At 45.4% G+C, this 25,857-nt stretch overlaps 2 protein-coding genes across 2 annotated transcripts in view; both read left to right on the top strand.

The window, feature by feature from the left end:
* The first annotated feature begins 414 nt into the window (after window positions 1–414).
* Window positions 415–9,300, top strand: LOC149446011 (nephrocan-like). Its single transcript, XM_089653154.1, has 3 exons — window positions 415–633; window positions 2,590–3,491; window positions 8,862–9,300. The coding sequence occupies exons 1-3, from the start codon at window positions 415–417 to the stop codon at window positions 9,298–9,300; spliced, it is 1,560 nt and encodes a 519-aa protein (XP_089509280.1).
* A 12,335-nt stretch (window positions 9,301–21,635) lies between these two features.
* Window positions 21,636–25,857, top strand: part of LOC149446012 (dehydrodolichyl diphosphate synthase complex subunit nus1-like) — a 28,837-nt gene continuing 24,615 nt past the window's right edge. Inside the window, exon 1 of the mRNA XM_089653151.1 lies at window positions 21,636–22,176. Within this exon, the coding sequence (XP_089509277.1) occupies window positions 21,744–22,176 (433 nt within the window). The 5' untranslated portion in view covers window positions 21,636–21,743. The remainder of the gene's footprint in view (window positions 22,177–25,857) is intronic.

The raw sequence follows: 25,857 nt of genomic DNA on the forward strand, positions 1-25,857 counted from the left end.
GCAGGATCGGTATCTGCTCCTTTGTGCAAGGAGGAACAGGATGAGCACTGCCAGAGTCCTACAAAATGACCTCCAGCAGGCCACTGGTGTGAATGTCTCTGACCAAACAATCAGAAACAGACTTCATGAGGGTGGACTGAGGGTCCGACATCCTCTAGTGGCCCCTGTGCTCATTGCCCGGCATCATAGAGCTCAATTGGAATTTGCCAATTAACTCCAGAATTGGCAGGTCCACCACCGGCATCCTGTGCTTTAATAGATGAGAGCAGGTTCACCCTGAGCATATGTGACAGACGTGAAAGGGTCTGGAGAAGCTGTGGAGAACATTATGCTGGTATCGGGATGAAATCCTTGGACCCATTGTCAGACCCTATGCTGGTGCAATGGGTCCTGGGTTCCTCCTGGTGCACGACAATGCCCAGCAGAGGTGGTGTTGAAGTTGCCACCTCCGCTTCACTACCTAAGACTGCCACCTTGAGCACTTCTAACCAGAGGATCACCTCCCAAACCCTGTGGGGTATCGGAGGCTATCATGGTCCGTTTGTCCAGATGAGATCCAAGTTTCCTTACAACTCTGTTATCCATGTGGTGATTGTAATACCATCAAGTAGATCCACTATATCGTTTGGAGTGGTGAGAGCCTATGGGCACAGTTTATGCGGCGGCTGCCGTTTCTTGTGCAACAAGTCCAATATTGCCTTATTCACGGCCATCAGCTTCACTTCTATGGAACTTTAGTGACACACGCTTACTCCAATAACTTATCTTTGGATGTCATCACCACCTTATGTATCCTGTAACCAGGCTACCATTGGGCTGGTAATGCCTGGCTATACACAAGCTAATTAGCTTTAAACCTTCATTATACTTAAGCAGCTTTTCTAACTGCCAATACTGGTGCACCTATGCTTTAGCCATAGGGATACATTTCTGCAGTGGTCATTGACCCGGACTTGTACCGCTTATATAACCCATTTCAGGTCTCAATATAGCCCCCTTAACCCATGTGTATCTATATGATGATTGTTATCATTATGCAGGTTATCAGGTATACCTGGTGAGACTGATTCCCAGAGCCCTGTCACTGCCTTTTGGCTGAATGCGGGTAAACCCGTTAGATGAGGCTCTGTATATCACTGACTCATTTAATATGCTCATTTAAGACGGATGGTAGCTGTTAAGAGTTTTATATGAATATGTGTGTGGCCCGGGTGTGATTTTAAACAGATAACGTTATCTTACCTTATTTTAAAGTGAATGGAGGATTCCTGGCCTACTGGCCTTATTACCTATTTGTGGTCTCAGTAAAGCTGTTAATTTTACACCACTGTCGATTCTCTTTTAAAACATCTTTTTTTGAAGGGGTCTGATTGATCTCTTTACTATCCTTGTTTGACAGAAGCCAACCTCACGACCATCTTCTGCCGAGCAAGCTTGCTGGAAAACGAGTAGCCGATCGGCATCTGATCAGCACTCTCAGCCACTGTGTTACGGATCCGCCCGGTGGAGCCTCTCTGGCAGCCCACTAGACAGGAATACCCAGAGTGTGGAGTCTAAGTCCCGGTCTGCGTGTTCACCAGGGCCCCTGATGGTGGGGATGGACTTGAAGCAGACCAGGACCAGGTCACGACCTCCGAGCAATCCCACCCGTGGCAGAGGGAACCTCCGGGGATGGATACAGGAGGAGAGCCAGATGTGAGGAGGCCGGCAGGCCCAGGCAGGATGGATGGATGGATGGACGGATCGTAGTCAAAACTAGCCAGTTGTCACCTAGGGGGGCAGCGAGGTACAGAAACGGCAGGCAAAGGATAGTCAGGTCACACGCAGGGTCAGTATAGGGAAGGTCAGTCCGCAGAGAGGTAAAACAAGCCGGGGGTCAGGACAGGAGAAGGCAGCGTAGTCAGGGCAATCCGGGTCAAAATCAGGAAAAGGCAGCGTAGTCAGGGCAATCCGGGTCAAAATCAGGAGAAGGCAGCGTAGTCAGGGCAATCCGGGTCAAAATCAGGAGAAGGCAGCGTAGTCAGGGCAATCCGGGTCCACAATAGTACAGGCACAGGAATACAGGAACTCAGGTACAGGAAGAGACCTTGCGGCGATCTGTGACAGCGCAGGGTATCTTTAAATACCGCGCCCTGCGCTGTCATTGGCCGCCCAGCGTGGACTCGCGGCGCCTACTGCGCATGCGCGAGTCTCCCTCAGCCGCGGACCTAGTGCCGGTATCCCGGCGCGAGCTGACGAGACTGCGCATGCGCTGGGCGAGACGCTGCGGTGGACCCTGACACACTGGCTGCAAGCACTGACCGGTGTGTTCTGGTGGGGGTAGCCCCCACTTCAGAACACAATAGCACAGCAGGGAGATTGCTATACTAACATTGAATAGTTAGTACAGAGACCTCCTTGCGAGCTGCTAAGTTCAACAAAAACAACAAAAATTAACAAAAATAACATGATGTTTGTACCAGGCTTTACATGTAGGCAAATAAACACTTTAAAGTCAGGTATTTATGCAGCACACATTTTGCATTAAGCACATAAAAAAACATAAAAGACATTTACTAGCACTTAATAATATAATTGCTTTTTTCCCAGCTCTCAGACTTCACTTGCCTGTCTGGTTTGCAAGAGTTGGTGCTGTTTTCCAGTGGGACAGAAACAACTGAAAATAACACTTTCAAAGCACTGAGTAACTTGAAAGTGTTGGAAGTATGGAAGAATAAGCTAACCACTATTCCCAGATCACTTCCACCAAGTCTGGAGGTCCTGAAACTTGGAGATAATTCTATTCGCTCTGTTCATCACTATGATTTTGATGGTTTGACCAAGCTAAAGGTGCTTGAAATCCAGAACAACATGCTGCTGACATTGTCCTTTGACGTGTTTTCTACATTGACAAATATACAGCGCCTGATCCTGGACAGTAATGGAATGCAAAGCATATCTGGGACAGCTAAGCTGACACAACTGAGATACCTAGGCTTGGAGAACAACAAGATGCTCTTCTTTCATGAACATTTCTTTTCACACTTCCCAAGCTTGCAGTTTCTTAAGTTAGCAGGAAACCAACTGGCTAAAATTCCAGCACAACTCCCACGATCACTGCTTTCGTTGAGGCTTGAGAGGAATAACATAAAAAATGTTCGAGTCAGAGATGTAAAACAGTTGGAAATTCTATCTGAGCTTAACCTTTCTGGGAACCAGCTTTCTTCAGCAGATGGTATCCAAACTGTTGTCAATCTTACCTCTTTAGATCTGTCCAAGAACCACCTCTCATCTTTCCCCAATAAATTACCATTCAAATTACAGAGACTTGACTGCAGTGATAACCAGATTTCCAGAGTGACAGTACAAGACATGAAGAGCCTGTCTTACCTTAAACATTTGTTCCTGGACAATAATGGAATGATTCAGTTAGAAGACAAAACACTCCAGTGGTGTGTTCACTTGTCCAACTTGGCCATGGAGCAAAACCTTCTAACCTCAATTCCACAGGGGTAAGTTTGTTACCTACTAGACAGCGGATTATGTCAATTTGGCAAATGTTATATAAAATAATAAAATGAGAAAAAAAAAATAAAATAAACCATTACACTTCATTTGATTCAGAGTCAGTAGCCATAGTCATCATGCCTACAGAGTACATGCATTTAAAGCCGTGTCTAGTGGTATGTTGCAAAAGGGTAGTTAGAGATTAGGATATGGTGCTTGTGTAGTTCCTTTAGTTGGCCAATGACCATTGCAAAGAGTGAAAACCAAAAGGTGGACATAGTCAGGAACACTTGATAAGTGCCTGTCACAGCTTACTCAGTTCTATTAACCCCTGTCACACCAGAAGATTACGGCAGTGGGGGTGGGGTGCCTAGGAGGAAGAAAACTTTTGCTAAACCAGTACACAGCAGCATAAGGGACACATCAGGGTTTATTTACTAAAGCTGGAGAGTCCAAAATCAGACTCCCTTCTGCATAGAAACCAATCAGCTTCTAACCTCAGCTTGTTCAATGAAGCTTTGGCAATGAAACCTGGAAGCTGATTGGTTTCTATGCAGAAGGGAGTCTGATTTTGGACTCTCCAGCTTTAGTAAATAAACCCCATCATGTTTAAATTAAGTAATATATCCTTGTGCTGATTTAAACATTTTTTTTAAGTAAACTTAGGCTTTAAAGTGTTACAAAACCCCAAACCCTGAATTCACTATATATGGTCCCACAGTACACAAAACATGGAAGTGCAATTATTTTAGTAAATATTAACTGCTAAATACCTTTTCTCATCAGCAGTTAGAGCAATCTTGTGACTTCAGCTGAGCACTTGTTAAAGCTTGTAGGAGTTTTCTTTCTGCTCTAGTAGGATGCAAAACCCCTGACCTCTGTCTGGACAGTGCTGACTAGCTCTGTGCTGATCACATGCACTCTCCCAAGAAAAAAAAAACTCACTAGCAATACACACTAAACTGAGCATGTGCAGAAGACCTACGGGTTCAGTCTGTCTTATCAGGAGATAAGACCTGGACATTTGAACAAGAGGAGGGGCAGAGAAGAAAGGATCAAATGGCCTTTTTACACAATGCAGAGGATTAACCCCTTAGGTTCCACAGTGAGTATAACAAGCATGCTTTACTGCATCTACAGACTGATTTCACTGTTGTGGGTTTAGTAACACTTTAAAGAATATATATTGTCACAGAATACATTTTAATTTTATAACATCAGCACTGTAATAACAATGCAAATACTGTAGTAGATGTTTTTGACAATCCAGTATAAGCTTACTTGAAACATTTCCTTTCATGTTGTGAGTGCTCCCTGTCTGCTGGCCATCTCTTTCCACAGCTTCCTGGATTCCCTGCATGTTTTACAGCTTCTCCTCTGCTGTTTACTTTTAATTTCTAAAGACTACATAGCCCATGGTACCTTGCTTCCTCCTGAAACTCCACCTCATAGTGCCCCAGTAATTCAGAAGGCAGACACTGTAAAATCTGTGACTCAGCAGTGCCTACCCACAGGGAATAGTGAATATGTGTCACATAATTCCCAGAAGTAAATGTGTGGGGATCTTCATAAAGTAAGTTTACAAACTTCAAGATCGTTCTGATTAATACAACCCCAATTACAAAAAAGCTGAGACACTGTGTAAAATCTGCATAATAACAAAATGCAATGATTTGCAAATCTCACAAATCCATATTTTATTTACAATAGAACATTTAAAAAATATCAAATGTTTAAACTGAGCGAATGTAGCATTTTAAGAAAAAAAAGGTCATTTTGAAATTGATGGCGGCAACATGTTTCAAAAAGTTGGGACAGAGCAACAAAAATCTATCAAAGTAATGCAGGCCATAGATGGGTCGAAAAACAGCAAATTTTCTCACCATTAATGGGTTAATTGGTCGGCCGTTTTTCTGGATTTTGGCACTTTTTTCATTGGTAAAGTTGGAAAAAAATCGGACGATTTAGCCGTTCGGCCGATTTTCGTGGCAATGATGGACAAATCGGCCGATCTTTTTACCGATAAAAAATTTGCGCATGAGCCGTGACCTGCAAGAAAAAGAAGAAGAAAAAGAAGTAGGAAAAAGTAGAAGAAGAATTCCAGTCCGCTATTATATTTGACATGAAAAAGTATTGAGGTTGCAACAATGTATCTATTTGTATCCGAATAAAAACATCTGTATCCGAAATGGATACAAATTTATACATTGTTGCAACCACTATACTTTTTAATGTCAAATATAATAGCTCTCTGCAGGGACAGAAATAATTAAATGTCGGCCATAGACGGGACGAAAATCAGCTGATTTTATTTACTGTTGGGACCTCCTGGCTTGTTATAAACACTCAGTTCAAAACTGAGTATGGTATGCCTGTGCATTAGTGAGTATGGAATGGGCAGCTTACACATCTGGAAAGGCACCATCAATGCTCTAAAACTTGGATTTATCTTTCAACAGCATATGCTCCCATCCAAATGATGTTGCTTTCAGGGAAGGCCTTGCATATTTCAACATGGCTTCGTAGTAGAAGAGTCTAGATGCTTAACTAGCCTACCTGCAGTCCAGACCTTTCAACAATTGAAAATATTTGTCGCTTCTTGAAACAATAAATACAACACAGCAGATCAAGGACTGTTGAGCAGTTAGACTCCAGTATCAAGTAAGAATGGGACAATATTCCTTTACCAAAACTCCACCAACTGGTCTTCTCAGTTCCCAGATGTTTACAGAATGTTTTTAAAAGAGGGGATGCTACACCATGGTAAACATTGCCCTGTTCCAACTTTTTTGAGACGTGTTTCTGCCATTGATTTCAAAATTACCTTATTATTTTCTTAAAATGGTACATTTTCTTAGTCTAAACATTTGTTATGTGTTCTAATTTCAATTGTGAATAAAATATGGGTTTATGAGATTTGCAAATCATTGCACTCTGTTTTTATGTAGATTTTACACAACGTCCCAACTTTTTTGGAATTGGGGTTGTAGAAATAGGCTAGAAATAACTGAAATCTTTATGGAAATTAATATATGATTTTACATATATACACTTTGCCAGACAAAATATGCAGGTCAAAGGTCACCTCTGCCCACATATGAAACAATAGTAGTAAATAGATGTTACATCATATTTCTCAATAAATCTTCTATTCAATGTGTTTAACCCTGTTAAGAAGCTTTGTTCTACACAACAGGGACTGCCCTCACTGCTGCAATGCAGAGCAAGTGTCAGCTGTCATTTTTGACAGACTTGCCTGCAATAGTGGTCATTGAGATGAAGAGGGAATAGCACTAGGGTCCTTGGTTTGAAGCCCAACCAGGACACTACCTGGATTTTCTTGTTGTGGTTGTGTGGACAGTGCCATCTTAAAAGATTCATGGGCCCCAGGGCAAAGTAAGGCACTGGGACCCCTACTAGGGAGAGAGTTTCCTGCAGCATGCTACATCAGATGTAGCCTTTTAGTCTGATTACAAACAACAAATAAACACAACTAGGGAATAATCCCAAATTAAATTCACCTCCTGTATACATTGTCCCACCATCTCTGCACACTGATCCCCTGTATACACTGACCCTCTTTTCCCCGTACACAGCCTCCCAGCATCTGCGGCTTGTATATACTGTATGTATGTCTGTACACAGTACAGGGTGGGAAGTAGAGCAAAGTACAGGGGAGCAGGAGGGAACAGTACATGGTGGGCAGGAGGACAATACAGTGCAGGCAGGAGGGCACAGTACAGGGTGGGCAGGAGGACACAGTATAGACAGGTCAGAAGGAAACAATCTGGGGGGAGGGCACAGTATGGGGGCCAGGAGGGGGGCACAGTACAGGGTGGTTAGCAGGACACAGTACAAGGGGGCAGGAGAGCACAGTACAGGGCGGGCAGGAGGGCACAGTATAGGGCAGGCTTGAGGGCACATTACAGAGTGGGCAGGGGGAAAAAGTTCAGGACAGGCAGCAGGGCACAGTACAGGAGGCAGGATGGCACAGTACAGGGCAGGCAGGAGGGAACAGTACAGGGTGGACAGGAGGCACAGTACAGGTAGTCAGGAAGGCACAATACAAGGGACAGGAGGGCACAGTACAGGATAGGCAAGAGACACATTACAGGATGGTCAAAATAGCACAGTACAGGGCGGACAGGAGGCACGGTACAGGGCGATCAGGAGGGCACAGTACAGGGCGGGCAGAAGGCACAGGACAGGGGACAGAAGACCACAGTACAGGGTGGGCAGGAGGAGATAGTCTGGGGGCAGGAGGGCACAGTACAGGGTGAGCAGGAGGACATAATATGGGGACAGGAAGGCACAGTACAGGGGGTCACTAATGGCAGGAGAGAGGAAAGGGGGCACTACTGACAGTGCACTAGGCAGAGCTCAGCTCTTCCTCCCATCCATGCACTGTACACAGCCTGATCACAGCCACCAAGATCTCCTGCTCCCCACATAGCACACAATGGAGCTGAAACCCGATTCCCTTATACACAGCTACAATCTGCACAGTGTATAGATGGCTACTGGGTTTAGTTCTGACCTGTTGAAATTCCATGGTTAGAACGGAAGCTCAGTTACAGTAGCTTGCTCTACACTGTGCACACTGTAGCTGTGTGTAAGGAAATCGGATGGGAAGGAGGAGCTCTTACTGCTGTGCTCAAGCCATGTACTGTGCAGGGATAGAAGACTTCCGGCACAGCCTCAGGAGTGGTAGCGGGCTTTTAGGCAGTGCAACTTAACTCTGGCGGGGCCTAGTCTACTCCAGCAGCCCCCTAGATCTGGCCACAATCTTACCACTGCTGCTTGTGTGGGCGTGATGTGTACTGCTTCAATGCCCGCTGTCCTCCTCCCCTATTCATTCCATGTGATCGGAGAAAAACACATCCCTCCCACACAAGCAGCAAATATTATGCCTTGGAAGGGTTCTTCCTTAACCCCTGCAAAGTGCCAGAGGAGTGCCAGAAAATGCAGGGTGGGGGGGGACAGTAGGGGCCCCCCTTGCACCTGGGGCTCCTTGGCAGTACCCAGGTTGGCCTGTGCACTAGGACGGTCCTGGGTGGGGATTTCCTCCATGTACTCCATTTTCCTCCCACGTTCCAAACACGTCAGTAGATTAAGTGGTTCCCAACTAAACTGGTCCAAGTATGATTATGTATGCATTTGAGGTAGGAACCTTGGATTGTAAGCTCCTTGAGAGCAGGGACTGATGTGAATGTACAGTATGTAAAATGCTGTGTAAATTGTTGACGATGTATAAATACTTGAGAAAATAAATAAGGCACATGCCCAAAGCAATTTGTTTATGTTTTTCAGGCTCATGCCTTACACCCACAGTCCTCAACTTTTTGAAGCCAAATTAATTTTGGTCTTTTTTTTAGGCTTCCAGTGACCCTAACCCGGTTAGACCTCAAAGGCAACAAAATTGAACACATTGGAGTTCATGATGTAAATAATTTGAAACAGCTCCAGGTTCTCAACCTTCGAAATAACAAAATCACATCCCTAGATCACCAGGTTTTGGAATGCTTGCCACGTTTGCAACACCTCTATTTAGACGGCAACCCCTGGAACTGCACCTGCAAACTTCTAACGGTCAGAAGACTATTAGTCGATAAAGGAACTGATATAAAGGAAGGCCAATGTATCGAGCCAAGTTACTGCCGTGGTGAAAGATGGATGTCCTCTGAAACTATGTTACGGCATTGTGAGAGCAGCTATACCTTTGACAAAGGAAAAGAACCTAAGAAAAAGATCAAATTTAATGAACTACTTGACATAGAAAATGATGAAGACTACGATTATGACTTGATTCATTGATGGGTTTTCTACTTTGGAGGTTTAGCTCACTTATTTTTACAGTTTTGGAATGGTTTCCTTTTTTTCTGTTTATGTAATGGGGCAAAGCAATTATTATGAGCCTGTTTATGTTTGTAAGTAAAATTAACAATATATGAATATACTTATTAAATCTTGTAACACAGACCAGTTTAAATAAAAGTAAAAACATTTGTTTTGTTTAGTTTTTCATCGAATGCCTTGCCATTTCCTCTGTTTTGCTTCACAAATGTGAGAGTGCTAATGTGATGAAAGTCAGCATCTCTCTGTTAATTGCTTTGCATGTTTGTGTATGTGTCAGATCTAATTACTGGTTAGCTCTCACCTGCAGAACACAAGACTTTGTAACCCAGGGACTGTGGGATATATAGTTTGTTCACAGGACATGTCAGGTCTTAGACTACAGACGGAGGTCATGCAGAGGTCTGTGCAGTGTAATGCCACATTCCTCCTGTTTGACTACAGATAAACTTTTGGAATGTGATAATCTACCCTACTATAGGCTGTGCATACAGGCCACCAAAAGACACCATGAAACTACATGATCAATGCACCTTTTATGCAGGTGGAAATCACAAGGTGCAGGTAGGAAGGTTTATAATGTCAGTTTATATTTCTGTCTGTCTGGGACAGAAATGCACAGACAGCAAGAAAAACCAAGGATGAGTTGTGTATGCATAGCAGAGCCATACAAAGCAGAGTATATAAGCAAAACATTACCGTGGTGAAATAGAAATTTATTTAAAAGCATATACATGCATACTCACAAACCAAAGGGGGATTAAAAAAAGAGAAGAAGAGTCCGTAATGACAGTCCAAAGTGACGATAGACCCTTGGTGAGGTAGGCTAATGCGTTTTGGGAGACGTACTCCTTTGTTCAGAGCTAAAATGTAGGCCTACTATTCCAACATTTATAAGGCACAAAATGTTTTAAGAGGACTGTTTTGTTTTGTTTTTTTTTCCCATTTTGTCATGCCCTTTGCCCCAAGCGTTCTGGTTGTCCATTCATGTTCATATGCGCATCACCATTTTTTCGCTGTGACATTGTTGCTGGAGGTGGACCTGATTGGCTCAGCCCTGATTGGGTTGTCATGTGAGGGGGTGTGTTCCTGTCCTCTTAAATCATTTTGTGCCTTATAAATTTTGGAATAGCAGGCCTACATTTTTGCTCTGAAGAAGAGAGTACGTTTCCCGAAACGCGTTAGCCTACCTCACCAAGGGTCTATCGTCACTTTGGACTGTCATTACGGACATGTTTAATAGTAAAACGTAAAAAATATAGTTTTTTGTTTATAGCACAAAAAATAAAAAAGGAGGAGGCGATCAAATACCACCGAAAAAACCCTATCACATACCTGGTGTTAGAGGCCAATGGAAAGAGGGCTTCCCTTGCGACTAAGTTCCAGACTCCCCTGAGAGTGGGACAGCAGGAGTCAGGCCCAAAGTGGCACAGGTCGCCTGTAGGAGTGCTCCTTGGTGGTCCACAGCTGATGCACTGAGATGGGATCTGCAGACAGGTGGTGCCTTCTGAGAAACAGAGGATCACAGGATAGCCAGTTCAAAGCCGAGGTCAGGTACCAGGTGGGAAACAGAGCAGATGTAGTCAGATGGGACAGCCAAGGTCATACACAGAGGAGCAAGAGGGGATATCCATTAGCCAAGCCGAGGTCAGATCAGGGGTTAAGCAGAGAAGACAGGTCCAGGAGCAAGCCGAGTCGGTATCAGGAAATCACAGATCACAATAGCACAGGAACAGAAATAAGGTACTGGGAAGCTAGAGATCAACCAGCACCTGAGAGTAGAGCAGGGTTTCCTTATAAAGGCTGTTTGGAGCCAGATTTGAGCTAATGTGAACTTCTGCGGCCATGCAAGGTACTAGCAGGGGTGCCAGGTCTCCTAACACCTCTGCTGAAGACAGAGCCCTGACAAATGCTCTATTGGTGGGAAAAAAAGGATGTAAATTTAATTTGGGTGCAGCGTTGCATGACTGCAATTATCAGTAAAAGTAATGCAGCACCGTGTCGCAAAAAATGGCCTGGTCAGGAATGGGGGTAAATCCTCAGGAGGGCAAGTGGTTAAAGTGGAACTAAACTCCCCAATATAGTCACTTCTACCTTCCAGTGGTTATGTCCCTCTCCAGACAGTGTCATCTTCTCCCTGGGTGCTGGGTTTTAGGCTTGATTAGTTGGCGGAGGAAGACATCATCCCACCTGTGCACACAGTAGGCAAAGTGTGCCAATAATGCACGGTGAACTGCACATTTCCAGTTTAATTCAATGTACATTCAAGCATAAACTGGGAGCAGGCAGGTATGTATTAATGCATGTCTCTACTACAATAAAGAGCTTGCTCACAGTTTTCTTAGCCCTCATGCAAACTGGACGTTTTGATAACGCTGGTAACGTTAGCTGTGTAATGTCACGTTAAAAACGTGCGTTTTTGCATTAGCGTTTAGTGGCGTTTTGCCACGATTAGTGATGTTTTCCCATGTTTTTCTGCGATTGCGTTTTTTCTATAGGTTTTTGTTGGCCAAAAAAGGTCCACAAACGCCGATTTGCTGCGTTTTACCGTGTTTTGCTGCGTTTTCAGCTAAAAAAATTCCTCTAGAAACCCACTAGTCCTGGATTTTTATTCCAGCCAAAAAACGTCCCAGCCAAAAAATGTTGATTACAGTCTATGTGTGCATGGACACAGGATAACATGCTGGGGGGGGGGGGGTTTACTAGCTGTAGAAAAAATCGTCAAAAGCCAAAAACAGCAGCTGTAAAAACATCCAGTGTGCATGAGGGCTTAAAGTTAGGTTTAATTCTGTTTTAAGAATCTGTCGCTGACATTGTGAAAAGTTCTTAAAGTGGCAGTAGTAAAAACTACCTGAATTTGCCCCAGTGTCAGCAATGCTACTGACACTGGTGCAAATGCTTGCCACATAAAAAAATGCCACAAACCTGCGTTCAGAGAAGACCTTACTGGCAAAATTTACATACATACGCACATAACGCGTATATATGTGTGTAATATAATTCCAGTGGCCAGGATAAATTAATATTCTAGAGTAGAGAATGAGTGTCTAAACACCATTCACCTGTAAATGTGCATTATTACACACCAAATTAACATTTTTTATGCTATATTTTTATGCCAGCTCCTGGCAGCTTATATAGGAGTATTTTAATATGATGTTAATATGTTGATAAGGATGTTGCTAAGGAACAGCTAGCTGTTACTAATCACCTTCGCCATCACAGAAGTGAGCTCTTTCTCTGATTCAAACCCCCTCACCTGTGATTTCTCTACCATGATACAACAGCTCTGAGCTCAATATTTGAGAGCTTGCTCCTGTGATGATGGTAAGGCGAACAGTAACAGATAGGCAACATCCTAGGAGTTTTCCAGTCAGGCTTCATGAAGAACATAAATCACCGACACCTATAGCAAGGGCTTTATTCCACTTGGTCAAAGCTGCACAGTTTGTTTTTATTTACAAACAACCCTTATCTTCATAAGTAGTTGTTTTGGTAAAAAGTGAACTAACCCTTTAGGGAACACAACTTGTGTTTTTCACTCAGGATCTTTCTGTCGGCAAGATCCTGCATATAAACATTCATATATCCGTGTTCAAGAAGCTTTAAACAGCAACTCAAGTCAAAAACTAAAAGTTGTCCGATCATTCCCCACCCAATGGCCATTGGGTCCATAAATATGAACATCAGGCTAGGAAAAACATTCCTATTTATGTCAACAAGGAAAGGGCTAGAGCAGCGGTTCTCAACCTGGGGGTCGCGACCCCTTTGGGGGTCGAACGACCATTTCCCAGGGGTCGCCTAAGACCATCGGAAAACATATTTCCGATGGTCTTAGGAACCGAGACACCGCTGCTCTGTCTCGCGATCTGTGGGCGGGATGATATGCTGCCCCTGTAACCTGGCCACACCTCCGGGATCACTCAACAGCTCCGCCTCCTCGCCGCTGATTGGCCACCGGAACTGTAGCTCAGGAGAGGCACACAGGCGGCCAATCACCGGCGAGGAGGTGGAGCTTGGAGAGGAGGAGCCGAGCGGCAGAGCGCGCAGATCGAAGAAGATCGAGGGAGCTGCAGGACCGAGTGAAGAGGAGAGAGGCCAGAGAAGGAAGACAGCTGACAGGTAAGTGCAAATTTTGCTTCTGCAGGCTGTAGATGGGAGAGGGAGAGAGCGAGCCCAGGCTGGAGCAGGGGTCAGCAAGGTAAGTATCATTGGTGTCAGTGGGAGGAATAGTGCCCCATCATTTGTGTCACTAATACCAACGATGGGGCACTATTCCTCCCCCCACTGACACCAACAATGGGGCACTATTCCTCCCCCCACTGACACCAATGATAGGCACTATTCCTCCCCCCACTGACACCAACGATGGGGCACTATTCCTCCCACTGACACCAACGATGGGGCACTATTCCTCCCACTGACACCAACGATGGGGCACTATTCCTCCCACTGACACCAACGATGGGGCACTATTCCTCCCCCCACTGACACCAACGATGGGGCACTATTCCTCCCCCCACTGATACCAACGATGGGGCACTATTCCTCCCCCCACTGACACCAACGATGGGGCACTATTCCTCCCCCCACTGACACCAACGATGGGGCACTATTCCTCCCCCCACTGACACCAACGATGGGGCACTATTCCTCCCCCCACTGACACCAACGATGGGGCACTATTCCTCCCCCCACTGACACCAACGATGGGGCACTATTCCTCCCCCCACTGACACCAACGATGGGGCACTATTCCTCCCCCCACTGACACCAACGATGGGGCACTATTCCTCCCCCCACTGACACCAATGATAGGCACTATTCCTCCCCCCACTGACACCAATGATAGGCACTATTCCTCCCACTGACACCAATGATGGGGCACTATTCCTCCCACTGATACCAATGATGAGGCACTATTCCTCCCACTGATACCAATGATGGGGCACTATTCCTCCCACGGACACCAATGATGGGGCACTATTCCTCCCACTGATACCGATGATGGGGCACTATTCCTCCCACTGACACCAATGATGGGGCACTATTCCTCCCACTGACACCAATGATGGGGCACTATTCCTCCCACTGACACCAATGATGGGGCACTATTCCTCCCACTGACACCAATGATGGGGCACTATTCCTCCCACTGACACCAATGATGGGGCACTATTCCTCCCACTGACACCAATGATGGGACACTATTCCTCCCACTGACACCAATGATGGGGCACTATTCCTCCTACTGACACCAATGATGGGACACTATTCCTCCCACTGACACCAATGATGGAGCACTATTCCCCGCACTGACACCAATGATGGGGCACTATTCCTCCGACTGACACCAATGATGGGGCACTATTCCTCCCACTGATACCAATGATGGGGCACTATTCCTCCCACTGACACCAACGATGGGGCACTATTCCTTCCACTGATACCAACGATGGGACACTATTCCTCCCACTGATACCAATGATGGGGCACTATTCCTCCCACTGATACCAATGATGGGGCACTATTCCTCCCACTGACACCAATGGCGGGACACTATTCCTCCCACTGATACCAACGATGGGACACTATTCCTCCCACTGATACCAATGATGGGGCACTATTCCTCCCACTGACACCAATGGCGGGACACTATTCCTCCCACTGATACCAACGATGGGACACTATTCCTCCCACTGATACCAACGATGGGACACTATTCCTCCCACTGATACCAATGATGGGGCACTATTCCTCCCACTGCAAAATTACAGTTCTGAAGTAGCAACGAAAATAATTTTATGGTTGGGGGTCACCACAACATGAGGAACTGTATTAAGGGGTCGCGGCGTTAGAAAGGTTGAGAACCACTGGGCTAGAGGGAGAAAATGAATGTCTTTGTTAGATGTTACTTGTGCTGTTTATCTTTGGGAGGAAAAACAGCAATCAGCACTGGGTTTCAATCCAGTCTAATTCATTGTTCCCCCCAACAACATATGGCTGGCAGGGTCAGGTCCACTCCATACCTACTAACTGATTTCTGTGATCTCTGAGTCATTACCTTCTCGCAAGTATGCAGATATAGAGTCCAGGTTTCATTGACATTTTACTTATTGCATGGTTGTTCCACGTCAGTGACTTGCATTGTATTGAAACATAAAAGACTGCCAACAGGTTGTTAGCCGGATGTTTCTATATATCTTTTATGACAGGTCTCCTTTCCGGAGAGAAATATATGGGCTGCCATGGCTGACCTCCTTCTAAAAATGCTAGTTGTCTGGCTTTTATGCCAAATACCTGCCTTTAGCATTTTTTCAGGCAGAGGCTCAGAAAAAGTCATCAGAAAGTCAGAGGGCCTTATCTGTATACTCATTTTGTCTCAGTGACTCAGTGACTCCAAGTACTAAAGCCATGTGGTCAGGAAAGAAGAGAAGGTCAGAAATGGCAGCCTCTATGTTTCTATCATGGAAGGTTTCTTTTAAATCAAACTTATTTTCCTATCCAGGGCAAAGCAACTGGTTTGATTTATTCCCCACTATTCAAGTAGGGTATTCTTTCCTTTGCTACACCCCAACTATGTCCAGCACTAGGAAGTCCTCTACAGTTATTCAAAGTCCAGAACTTATAAAGCTTGTCTGAGCTGTCAGAAAACAGGGGGGGACTGAAATTACACACTGCAGAGCTCAGTGAGGAGAGCTCTGAAAGCTGATTGCAGGGAAGAGACACCCCCCTTCGACACAGCACACAGGAACAATGCTAAGGCTGTCAATCACAGGCTGTGTGCTGAAGCTCCCTCTCCTGTCACCATTTGTCAGGAAAACTTGTTAGAAGTGATTCATACTGATAGCAGAGGAATGAAGCAGCAGACAGAAATGACACCTAACTGAGACAAGTAGACACTATAGAGGGATTTGCTTTGTTCACATTTCATTTCTGAGGTTTACAACCACTTTAAAGCTGAGCTCAAGCTAACACGTTTGCACATACACCGCTCCAGTATTACATTTCCAGTACAATGCCAGTGTGCCAGGATGAATGATTTCTGTTCATGCGCGGGAGTGATGCCATCCTGCACTGGCAGTCAAGATGGCTGAAGACTGGCAGCCTGGAGAAGCTGGGGAGAAGGTGCTGGAGGCGGCAAGGGACCTCGTGGATGTCAGACTGTGAGAGCATAGGTCAGTATTCTTGCCTTTAGGTCTGCTTTAAGCACTTACAGTTTTTCCTGGTTCCACGATGGCAGCATACTATGTGTATTCTGCCATGCATTGGTGCCACAAAAAGAAAATTACAATAAGTATTTGATACAATTTTCCTGGTGCCAACATGGCAGCATACATGTAATATGCTGCTATGGGTCGGTGCCAGGAAAGGAAAATTGCAGTATTTGATACAATTTTCTTTTTTACTCTTATTTTAGGGATAATACATTTTAGTTTTGGGTTTAACATTTCTTTAACTTGTTACTTTGCAGAGCATAGATTAAGCACACTAAAATATAAGTAAAACTTCAATTAGATTTTCCTCTATTTGCAGCTTATTGAGTATAAATAAGGGTTGTCTGCTCATTTAAAGAAACATTCAATCAAAATGTTACTTTTAGGGCTCATTTACACAAGATGCAGTCAGGTGCTTTTTTAAAAGCAGCATAAATGCAGTATACATGCACATGCAAGAAAAATGAATGTATTCCAGTGAGCCTAGTTTACACCACTGCAGTAAGTATCAGGATGAAATCCTTCGACCCATTGTCAGACCCTACACTGGTGCAGTGGGTGCTGGGTTCCTCCTGGTGCACAACAATGCCCGACCTCATGTGGTGAGAGTATGCAGGCAGTTCCTGGAGGATGAAGGAATTGATACCATTGAATGGTCCCCATGCTCGCCTGACCTAAATCCAATAGAACACCTCTGGGATATCATGTTTCGGTCCATCCAACACTGCCAGGTTGCACCTCAGACTGTCCAAGAGCTCAGTGATGCCCTGGTCCAGATCTGGGAGGAAATACCCCAGGACACCATCCATCGTCTCATTAGGAGCATGCCCTGACAATGAGGCTGCAGTAATGGGCACTGATAGGCTGCACTGATGGACACTGATCGGTGGCACTGATGGGCACTGATGAGGAGGCACTGGTAGGTGGTACTGATGGGCATTGACAGGCATCTCTGATGGGCACTGAAAGGCAGCACTCATGTACAGTCAGGTCCATAAATATTGGGACATCGACACAATTCTAACATTTTTGGCTCTATACACCACCACAATGGATTTGAAATGAAACAAACAAGATGTGCTTTAACTGCAGACTGTCAGCTTTAATTTGAGGGTATTTACATCCAAATCAGGTGAACGGTGTAGGAATTACAACAGTTTGCATATGTGCCTCCCACTTCTTAAGGGACCAAAAGTAATGGGACAATTGGCTTCTCAGCTGTTCCATGGTCAGGTGTGTGTTATTCTCTCATTATACCAATTACAATGAGCAGATAAAAGGTCCAGAGTTAATTTCAAGCGTACTATTTGCATTTGGAATCTGTTGCTGTCAACTCAAGATGAGATCCAAAGAGCTGTCACTATCAGTGAAGCAAGCCATCATTAGGCTGAAAAAACAAAACAAACCCATCAGAGAGATAGCAAAAACATTAGGCATGGCCAAAACAACTGTTTGGAACATTCTTAAAAAGAAGGAACGCAACGGTGAGCTCAGCAACACCAAAAGACCCAGAAGACCACGGAAAAAAACTGTGGTGGATGACCGAAGAATTCTTGCCCTGGTGAAGAAAACACCCTTCACAACAGCTGGCCAGATCAAGAACACTCTCCAGGAGGTAGGTGTATGTGTGTCAAAGTCAACAATCAAGAGAAGACTTCACCAGAGTGAATACAGAGGGTTCAGCACAAGATGTAAACTATTGGTGAGCCTCAAAAACAGGAAGGCCAGATTAGAGTTTGCCAAACAACATCTACAAAAGCCTTCACAGTTCTTGAACAACATCCTATGGACAGATGAGACCAAGATCAACTTGTACCAGAGTGATGAGAAGAGTATGGAGAAGGAAAGGAACTGCTCATGATCCTATGCATACCACCTCATCAGTGAAGCATGGTGGTGGTAGTGTCATGGCGTGGGCATGTATGGCTGCCAATGGAACTGGTTGTCTTGTATTTATTGATGTGACTGCTGACAAAAGCAGCAGGATGAATTCTGAAGTGTTTCGGGCAATATTATCTGCTCATATTCAGCCAAATGCTTCAGAACTCATTGGACGCCGCTTCACAGTGCAGATGGACAATGACCCAAAGCATACTGCAAAAGCAACCAAAGAGTTTTTTAAGGGAAAGAAGTGGAATGTTATGCAATGGCCAAGTCAATCACCTGACCTGAATCCGATTGAGCATGCATTTCACTTGCTGAAGACAAAACTGAAGGGAAAATGCCCCAAGAACAAGCAGGAACTGAAGACAGTTGCAGTAGAGGCCTGGCAGAGCATCACCAGGGATGAAACCCAGCGTCTGGTGATGTCTATGTCTTCCAGACTTCAGGCTGTAATTGACTGCAAAGGATTTGCAACCAAGTATTAAAAAGTGAAAGTTTGATTTATGATTATTATTCTGTCCCATTACTTTTGGTCCCTTAACAAGTGGGAGGCACATATGCAAACTGTTGTAATTCCTACACCGTTCACCTGATGTGGATGTAAATACCCTCAAATTAAAGCTGACAGTCTGCAGTTAAAGCACATCTTGTTTGTTTTATTTCAAATCCATTGTGGTGGTGTATAGAGCCAAAAATGTTAGAATTGTGTCGATGTCCCAATATTTATGGACCTGACTGTATGGCACTGATAGGCGGCACTGACTGGCACTGATAGGTGGCACTGACAGGTACTGTTAGATGGCACTGACTGGCACGGTTAGGCGGCACTGATAGGCAGCACTGACAGGCACTGATAGGCGGCACTGACTGGCACTGATAGGTGGCACTGATTGGCAGCACTGATAGGTGGCACTGACTGGCATTGATAGGTGGCACTGACTGGCACTGTTGGGTGACACTGAAAGGCAGCTCAGATGGGCACTGATATGTGGCACTGAAATGTGGCACTGATGTGGCACTGGCAGGTGGCATGGATGAGCACTGAGAGCTGGCACTGATGGACACTGACAGGTGGCGCTGCTGGGGCTACACGGATCATCAGGGCGCACTGATCATCAGTGCTCTGATGATCTGTGAACATGTCCCCTCCGAAGAATGCCGATTACCGTCTATCCTCTCCTCACGAGCTGTCAGCGTGACAGCTCGTGGAGAGAGAAATGCGATAACTGGCTCTCCCTGTTTACATGTGATCAGCTGTGATTGGACACAGCTGATCACATGACCGAGCTGACATCTTTGGCTCTTTCTGTGGATCGGTGATCCGCTGTGTCCCAGGGACACAGCGCACCACCGATCGCCGCGCTGCGCACTCCCAGAGCCGCACATGCGCGGTTAGAATAAGAGGACGTCATAAGACGCCCTCCCAGAACGAGAGAACCTCCTTGTGTCCGTCATTTTACTATATGGCAGGCGGGAGGCGGTTAAAGTGGTCCTTTAATTTTTTTGAACAGTGTATATACTGTATGTTTACCATAATTCAGAGTCACATATAATTTGGAGTGGATACTGTAACATGTTTAATTTTTGGTTATATAAAACGGTGTTGCACTATGGTATGTTTTTGTTTTATTTTGCACGGATTTGGAGTTTAAAGAAGCATAATACGTGGAAGGAACACTTCACGGATCAGAAATATGGAGACACATTTTCCTTATAAAGCGTGTTTTTAGCCTATTATAATCTATAGGTCAATGATTAAAATGAGCAGGAAGTGGGGTCACAAGTCAAGCACGGTGTTGATTATTGCTGGATGATAACACAACATATACTGGGTTGGACGTTTATTATCTGGAAAAAAAATTTCTTGGACTGTCACTTTGTTTCTAAAACTTATGGTTCTATTTATGATAATATAGCACACCACAAATTTTTTATTTATTTAAGCTTGTCACCATGTTGATGGGAACAAGGGTTTCTTCCCACAGTCCTGCTGGACTGTGTTTGTGGGGGTCTGCGAGGGGTGACTTATCAGAATCTGGAAGCCTCCTTTAACAAGGGGACCACCAGATCCCAGTGCTTCTCTTGTGAATGTGTATGGCTACATAGTACTGTGGCAGCACCCAAATATTGTAGAGTTCCCCTTAAGTTTTAACATTTCTAACAGCATCTGTTTGTAAACCAAGGTCATCAGCTCACTTCCCCCCTCCCTTATTTCCTGTGAAATAATGTGTTCCAGTCTGTAGCTGGCACCCTTATTTTCAGCTGAAGATAATTTATCTAGCAAGGCCATATTCTGCACTGCTTAGAAAGTCTTTTAAATGTACAGAAAGTGAAAGAGGAAATATATGCATTGTGACGTAATTTCTGATATGTATACCCTGTAAGATGCTTTTTCAAGACACTTAGCTTGCAGACACGAGTCCTTGCTAAGTCAACCAGCGCTGGTAGACAGAGGCGTCCCTAGGGTTGGTGTCACCCGGTGCGGTGACACTTGGTGACACCCCCTCCGACGATCCCCGTAGAATGGATCGGATCTGCGGATTGAGCATAAAGGATCGGACTCCGATCCATTATCCTCAATCTGCAGATCCGATCCATCCTGCGGGGATCGTCGGCTTTCTTCACAACTTACCTTTTCTTGGAGCGGGTCCGGTGTCACTCCGTATAGGTTGCATGCCGACGATCCCCGCAGGAAAAATGGTTCCATCATTGTAATCCACCTTCAATCATGGCGTCCAGTGTTGTCATGATGATGCTGAATCGCTGAAATAAACCCAATACGACCCATCTGCACCCACCGAGCACTCGCTCTGCACCCACCGAGCACCCGCTATCTGACATTTGCCGGTCAGATATAAACAGTTGGGCAGAGCTAGCAGTGGTGTGCCTAGCTGTGCTCTGATTGGCCAAAGCATTGCACCTGACCTGTGGCAAATCACAATGCACTGTCAGAGCCCTTACCATTCGTGTGTTTGCCAAGGATACGCTTCTATTATTAGGCTTTTATTTTTGTATACATACACTTTACTACACTGTGATTTGGGAAGCTCTCCCTTCCAACCTCTGGTTAGTTCCTGCACCCACCAGTAGGTGTCATCGTATACGGCTCACTCATACTCCCCGACTCGTTTGTTCTACACCGTTTCCGGCTCCAACCGGCGCAGGCCACGTCACTCAGCTTTTTGTCCGGCGGAAGTGACGACCCTTTAGCCCGACCAATCGCGTCTCTGCGGGCTGTGTGCTGTAGTTGTATGGCTGTGGGATGGTAGCAGAGTGAGGTGCCGGTGTCAGTGAGCGGCAGACATGTCCGTTCTGTACGCGCTGGCCTGGCGCCTCGTACACGTGGTGTTGGGGGCACAGAGGGCTCTGCTCGCCTGGCTCCGGCTTTGGCACTGGAGGGTGTGGAGGGCGGCGGGCGCTCTTCTCCTACCGCCGGACATCGCCTTCCAGCGGAGGAAGGGCCCACACGGGGACTGCCATCTAAGGCGGGAGGAGGACTGGTGCCAGTGCCTGGAGGACACCGCGGATAGCTCGTCCCTGAGACAGCGCTGTGACTGCTCCTACCTGCACCGGGACCTCGTCCTACACCGGAGGGACCGAACTAAGCTCAACAAGATGCCCGTCCACCTGGCACTGCTCATCGCGGAAGAACAGCACAGCTACACGGACGTGGCCAGCCTGGTGGTGTGGTGTATGGCCCTGGGCATCTCCTATGTCAGTGTCTACGACCAGAGAGGTACACCCTGGGCAGGATTGGGAGGGGAAGGTGTGACCACTGAATGGTGACATCTCCTACATCAGTGTCTATGACCAGCAAAGGACAGCCTGACCCTCTACAGAGTGGGAGGATAGCCTCAGACTGTATGGATGTGATCACTGAATGGTGACATCTCCTAGATCAGTATCTATGACCAGCAAGGTGAAGCCTGACCCTCTACAGAGTGGGAGGATAGCCTCAGACTGTATGGATGTGTTCACTGAATGGTGACATCTCCTAGATCAGTATCTATGACCAGCAAAGGACAGCCTGACCCTCTACAGAGTGGGAGGATAGCCTCAGACTGTATGGATGTGTTCACTGAATGGTGACATCTCCTAGATCAGTATCTATGACCAGCAAAGGACAGCCTGACCCTCTACAGAGTGGGAGGATAGCCTCAGACTGTATGGATGTGTTCACTGAATGGTGACATCTCCTAGATCAGTATCTATGACCAGCAAAGGACAGCCTGACCCTCTACAGAGTGGGAGGATAGCCTCAGACTGTATGGATGTGATCACTGAATGGTGACATCTCCTGGATCAGTATCCATGACCAGCAAGGTGAAGCCTGACCCTCTACAGAGTGGGAGGATAGCCTCAGATTGTATGGATGTGATCACTGAATGGAGACATCTTCTAGATCAGTGTCTATGACCAGCAAGGTGCAGCCTGACTGTATACAGAGTGGGAGGATAGCCTCACATTGTATGGATGTGATCACTGAATGGGGACATCTCCTAGATCAGTGCTTGATGGAAGAGACGGTCATAGACTGCAGACATGGAAGAGACGGTCAGAGACTGCGGGCATGATGGAAGAGACGGTCAGAGACTGCGGGCATGATGGAAGAGACGGTCAGAGACTGCGGGCATGATGGAAGAGACGGTCAGAGACTGCGGGCATGATGGAAGAGACGGTCAGAGACTGCGGGCATGATGGAAGAGACGGTCAGAGACTGCGGGCATGATGGAAGAGACGGTCGGAGACTGCGGGCATGATGGAAGAGACAGCAGAAATCACTACTACACCAGGGCAATAAGGAAACGGCTTAGTGTCTGAAGGAGCCCCAAGGGCTGCACAAAAAGTGCCAAGGGGACACATACATTCCCCAGGTCACAGGCTGGGCACTGGGCCCTAGACAGCATTAGAGTATGGTGCCATTCTGTATAGGTGTGTGATCACTGAGTGTTGGCATCTCCTATGTCAGTGTTTATGACCAGCAAGGTACACCCTGACCTTAGGCAAGATGGCAGCATGGTGTCAGTCTGTGTGGCTGTGATTGCTGAAAGGTGATATCCCCTATGTCAATGTTCATGATGAGCAAGGTGCACCCTGACCTTAGGCAGAATGGGAGGATGATGTCACTCTGTATGGTTGTACTTCCTGAATGATGGCCTTTCCTAGTTCATTGTCTATGATGAACAGTAGGCAGGTTGGGAGGATATTGTTGATCTATATGGATGTCATCAGTTTGGCACAGGGGATCTCCTATGTTTGTTTACCAGCAAGCTGTGCCCTTTAACCCTCCCTATTGTTGGACTGTGTTCACCTGTGTGGATGTGTTCTTTGGGGCCCATTCATACTTGTGCATTGTGGCAAGGGGCCTGCTCTATGTGCAGTACCATTTATATTCATGGTAAATGGCATCCAGCACAGTAGAGCCTAATGAACTGCAGCACATCGCAATGCATATACCACGCTGCATTGTTACCAAAAAGAGAAATGTGCATTTTTTCATCCATTGTGGTGTGTTGGCAAAGAGAGAAATGGACTGCTTTAATGCAATGCATGTTAACACAGGTTAAGTAAGGCACCACAGTGGTACATTTAAGTGTGAATGAGCCCCTAGGCTAGGTTCATACTTTTCTGCTGCAGTGCTTTGCCATTCATTTTGAATGGCACCCCAATGCACTAAGACAACACAGCACAGCACCAATGCATTACAGCACACCAAAACACTGTAATTACACTACGTTTTGTGGTGTGCTTCATTTGCAAAAATGAAAAAAGTGTTTTGTTTTTTTTCGTTGCCAGCCAGGGGGGATTTGATTTAAATCAAACTGATTTAAATCACAATTTAAATCACTAGTCAGTAAGGCTTGATTTAAATCCTAGTTTTCTACATAAAGACTAATTCTTGCTGGTATAACTTTAATATGCAAGTAGATGAAGATTTTTAGAATAACTTTTCATATTAGTTTTTTTATCCCCAGTTTAATAGGTTAATCATTCATATTTGGACAACTTTTCTGTTGTACTTAGGAAGGAGAAAAATAATCATTACATTAATAATAACAATTTAAATACATTTATTCAACTGAAACAATAACATTCCAGCATATGTTACTTGCTTAAACATCCATGTTTGTTAACTAATTTGGCTAAACAAAATATATATATTTTAAGAAACTTAGACTGTCAGCCCCTTCCTCCTCACACTTAGTTTCACTTTCTTCTTGTGCAGATCTATTCCACTCCAAACAATCAGAAAAATATTGTTTCTATTCTATTCACTGAACTTCTTGAAACTTCGCACTGAAGGGGTTGATTCTGTATTCATAGGTTTGTAGAAGTTAGGATTAAGGTGTTTTCTTAATTCTGTTCATATTATAACATTTTGCTGTGAAGAAGAGGCATGTGATCTCCACTGAGACAAAAAAAATCCGATTTAAATAAAACCCGTTTTTTTTTTTTTTTTAAAAATCATTGATTTTTATCCACCCTGTTGCCAGCTCATTTGGATGTGCTGCCTTAAAGTGGAGCTCCACCCAAAAGGGGAAATTCTGTTTTAAGGACTGCTCTCCGTTAAGGATTGGCACCTTGGGGGAGCAGGTACCCGAATTTGACAGGTACCTGCTCCCACTTCCGGGCGATTGGAAACAGAAAGTGTCCTCCCTCCCTGTAGTCTTTTGGGACACGTGACAGGTCCCAGAAGACTACAGGACCATTCATGAACTGCAGCACTACTCGCGCATTCACGGTGGGTACCCGGCTGTGAAGCCGCAAGCTATCACAGCTGGGTGGCCACACTGAAGATGCTGGCCTCCTGGAATACGGGACGGCCGGTGAAACGAGCTGTGGGGGACACACCATGGAACCGAGGGACAGGTAAGTGGCTGTTTTTTAAGAGTCAGCAGTTACAGTTTTTGTAGCTGCTGACTTGTATTTTTTGACAGGGTGAGTGCAACTCCGCTTTAAGGCAATACCATTAACATGTAGAAAAATGTGCATTAATGCATTGCACTGGAAAAGTGTGAACCCAGCCTTAACGTTGGCATCTTTGTTAGTGTTTATGACCAGCATGGTACTCCCCGACTCTGGTGTCAGGCTGTATAGTTGCGATGCTCGAATGTTGGCGTATGTCTGCACCCATTTGCATACAATGTTGTGCTGCTGCTTAGGTCTCTTTCACATTTGGATGTGGATTGCTTTTCATAGGACAACATTAACAGCAGCTTACAGGCGTTCAATGGGTGCTACTGCCGCCTCCTGAATGCCTGTTTTTGGTTGCTGAACAGCAATTTTTCCTTGCAGGACTGCATTGCAAATGCAAGCCAAGCTTTTAGTTTGGGACTGGTGTGGCCATATTGTACTCGACAGGCGGTACTGAATAACTCTGCAGCCTGAATTAAAGCTGCAGCTGCCACAAAGCAAA

Source organism: Staurois parvus, unplaced genomic scaffold (genome assembly GCF_062004578.1).
Source record: "Staurois parvus isolate SC_StPar_1 unplaced genomic scaffold, SC_StPar_1.0 ptg000703l, whole genome shotgun sequence".
In the NCBI taxonomy this organism is placed as follows: Eukaryota; Metazoa; Chordata; class Amphibia; order Anura; family Ranidae; genus Staurois; species Staurois parvus.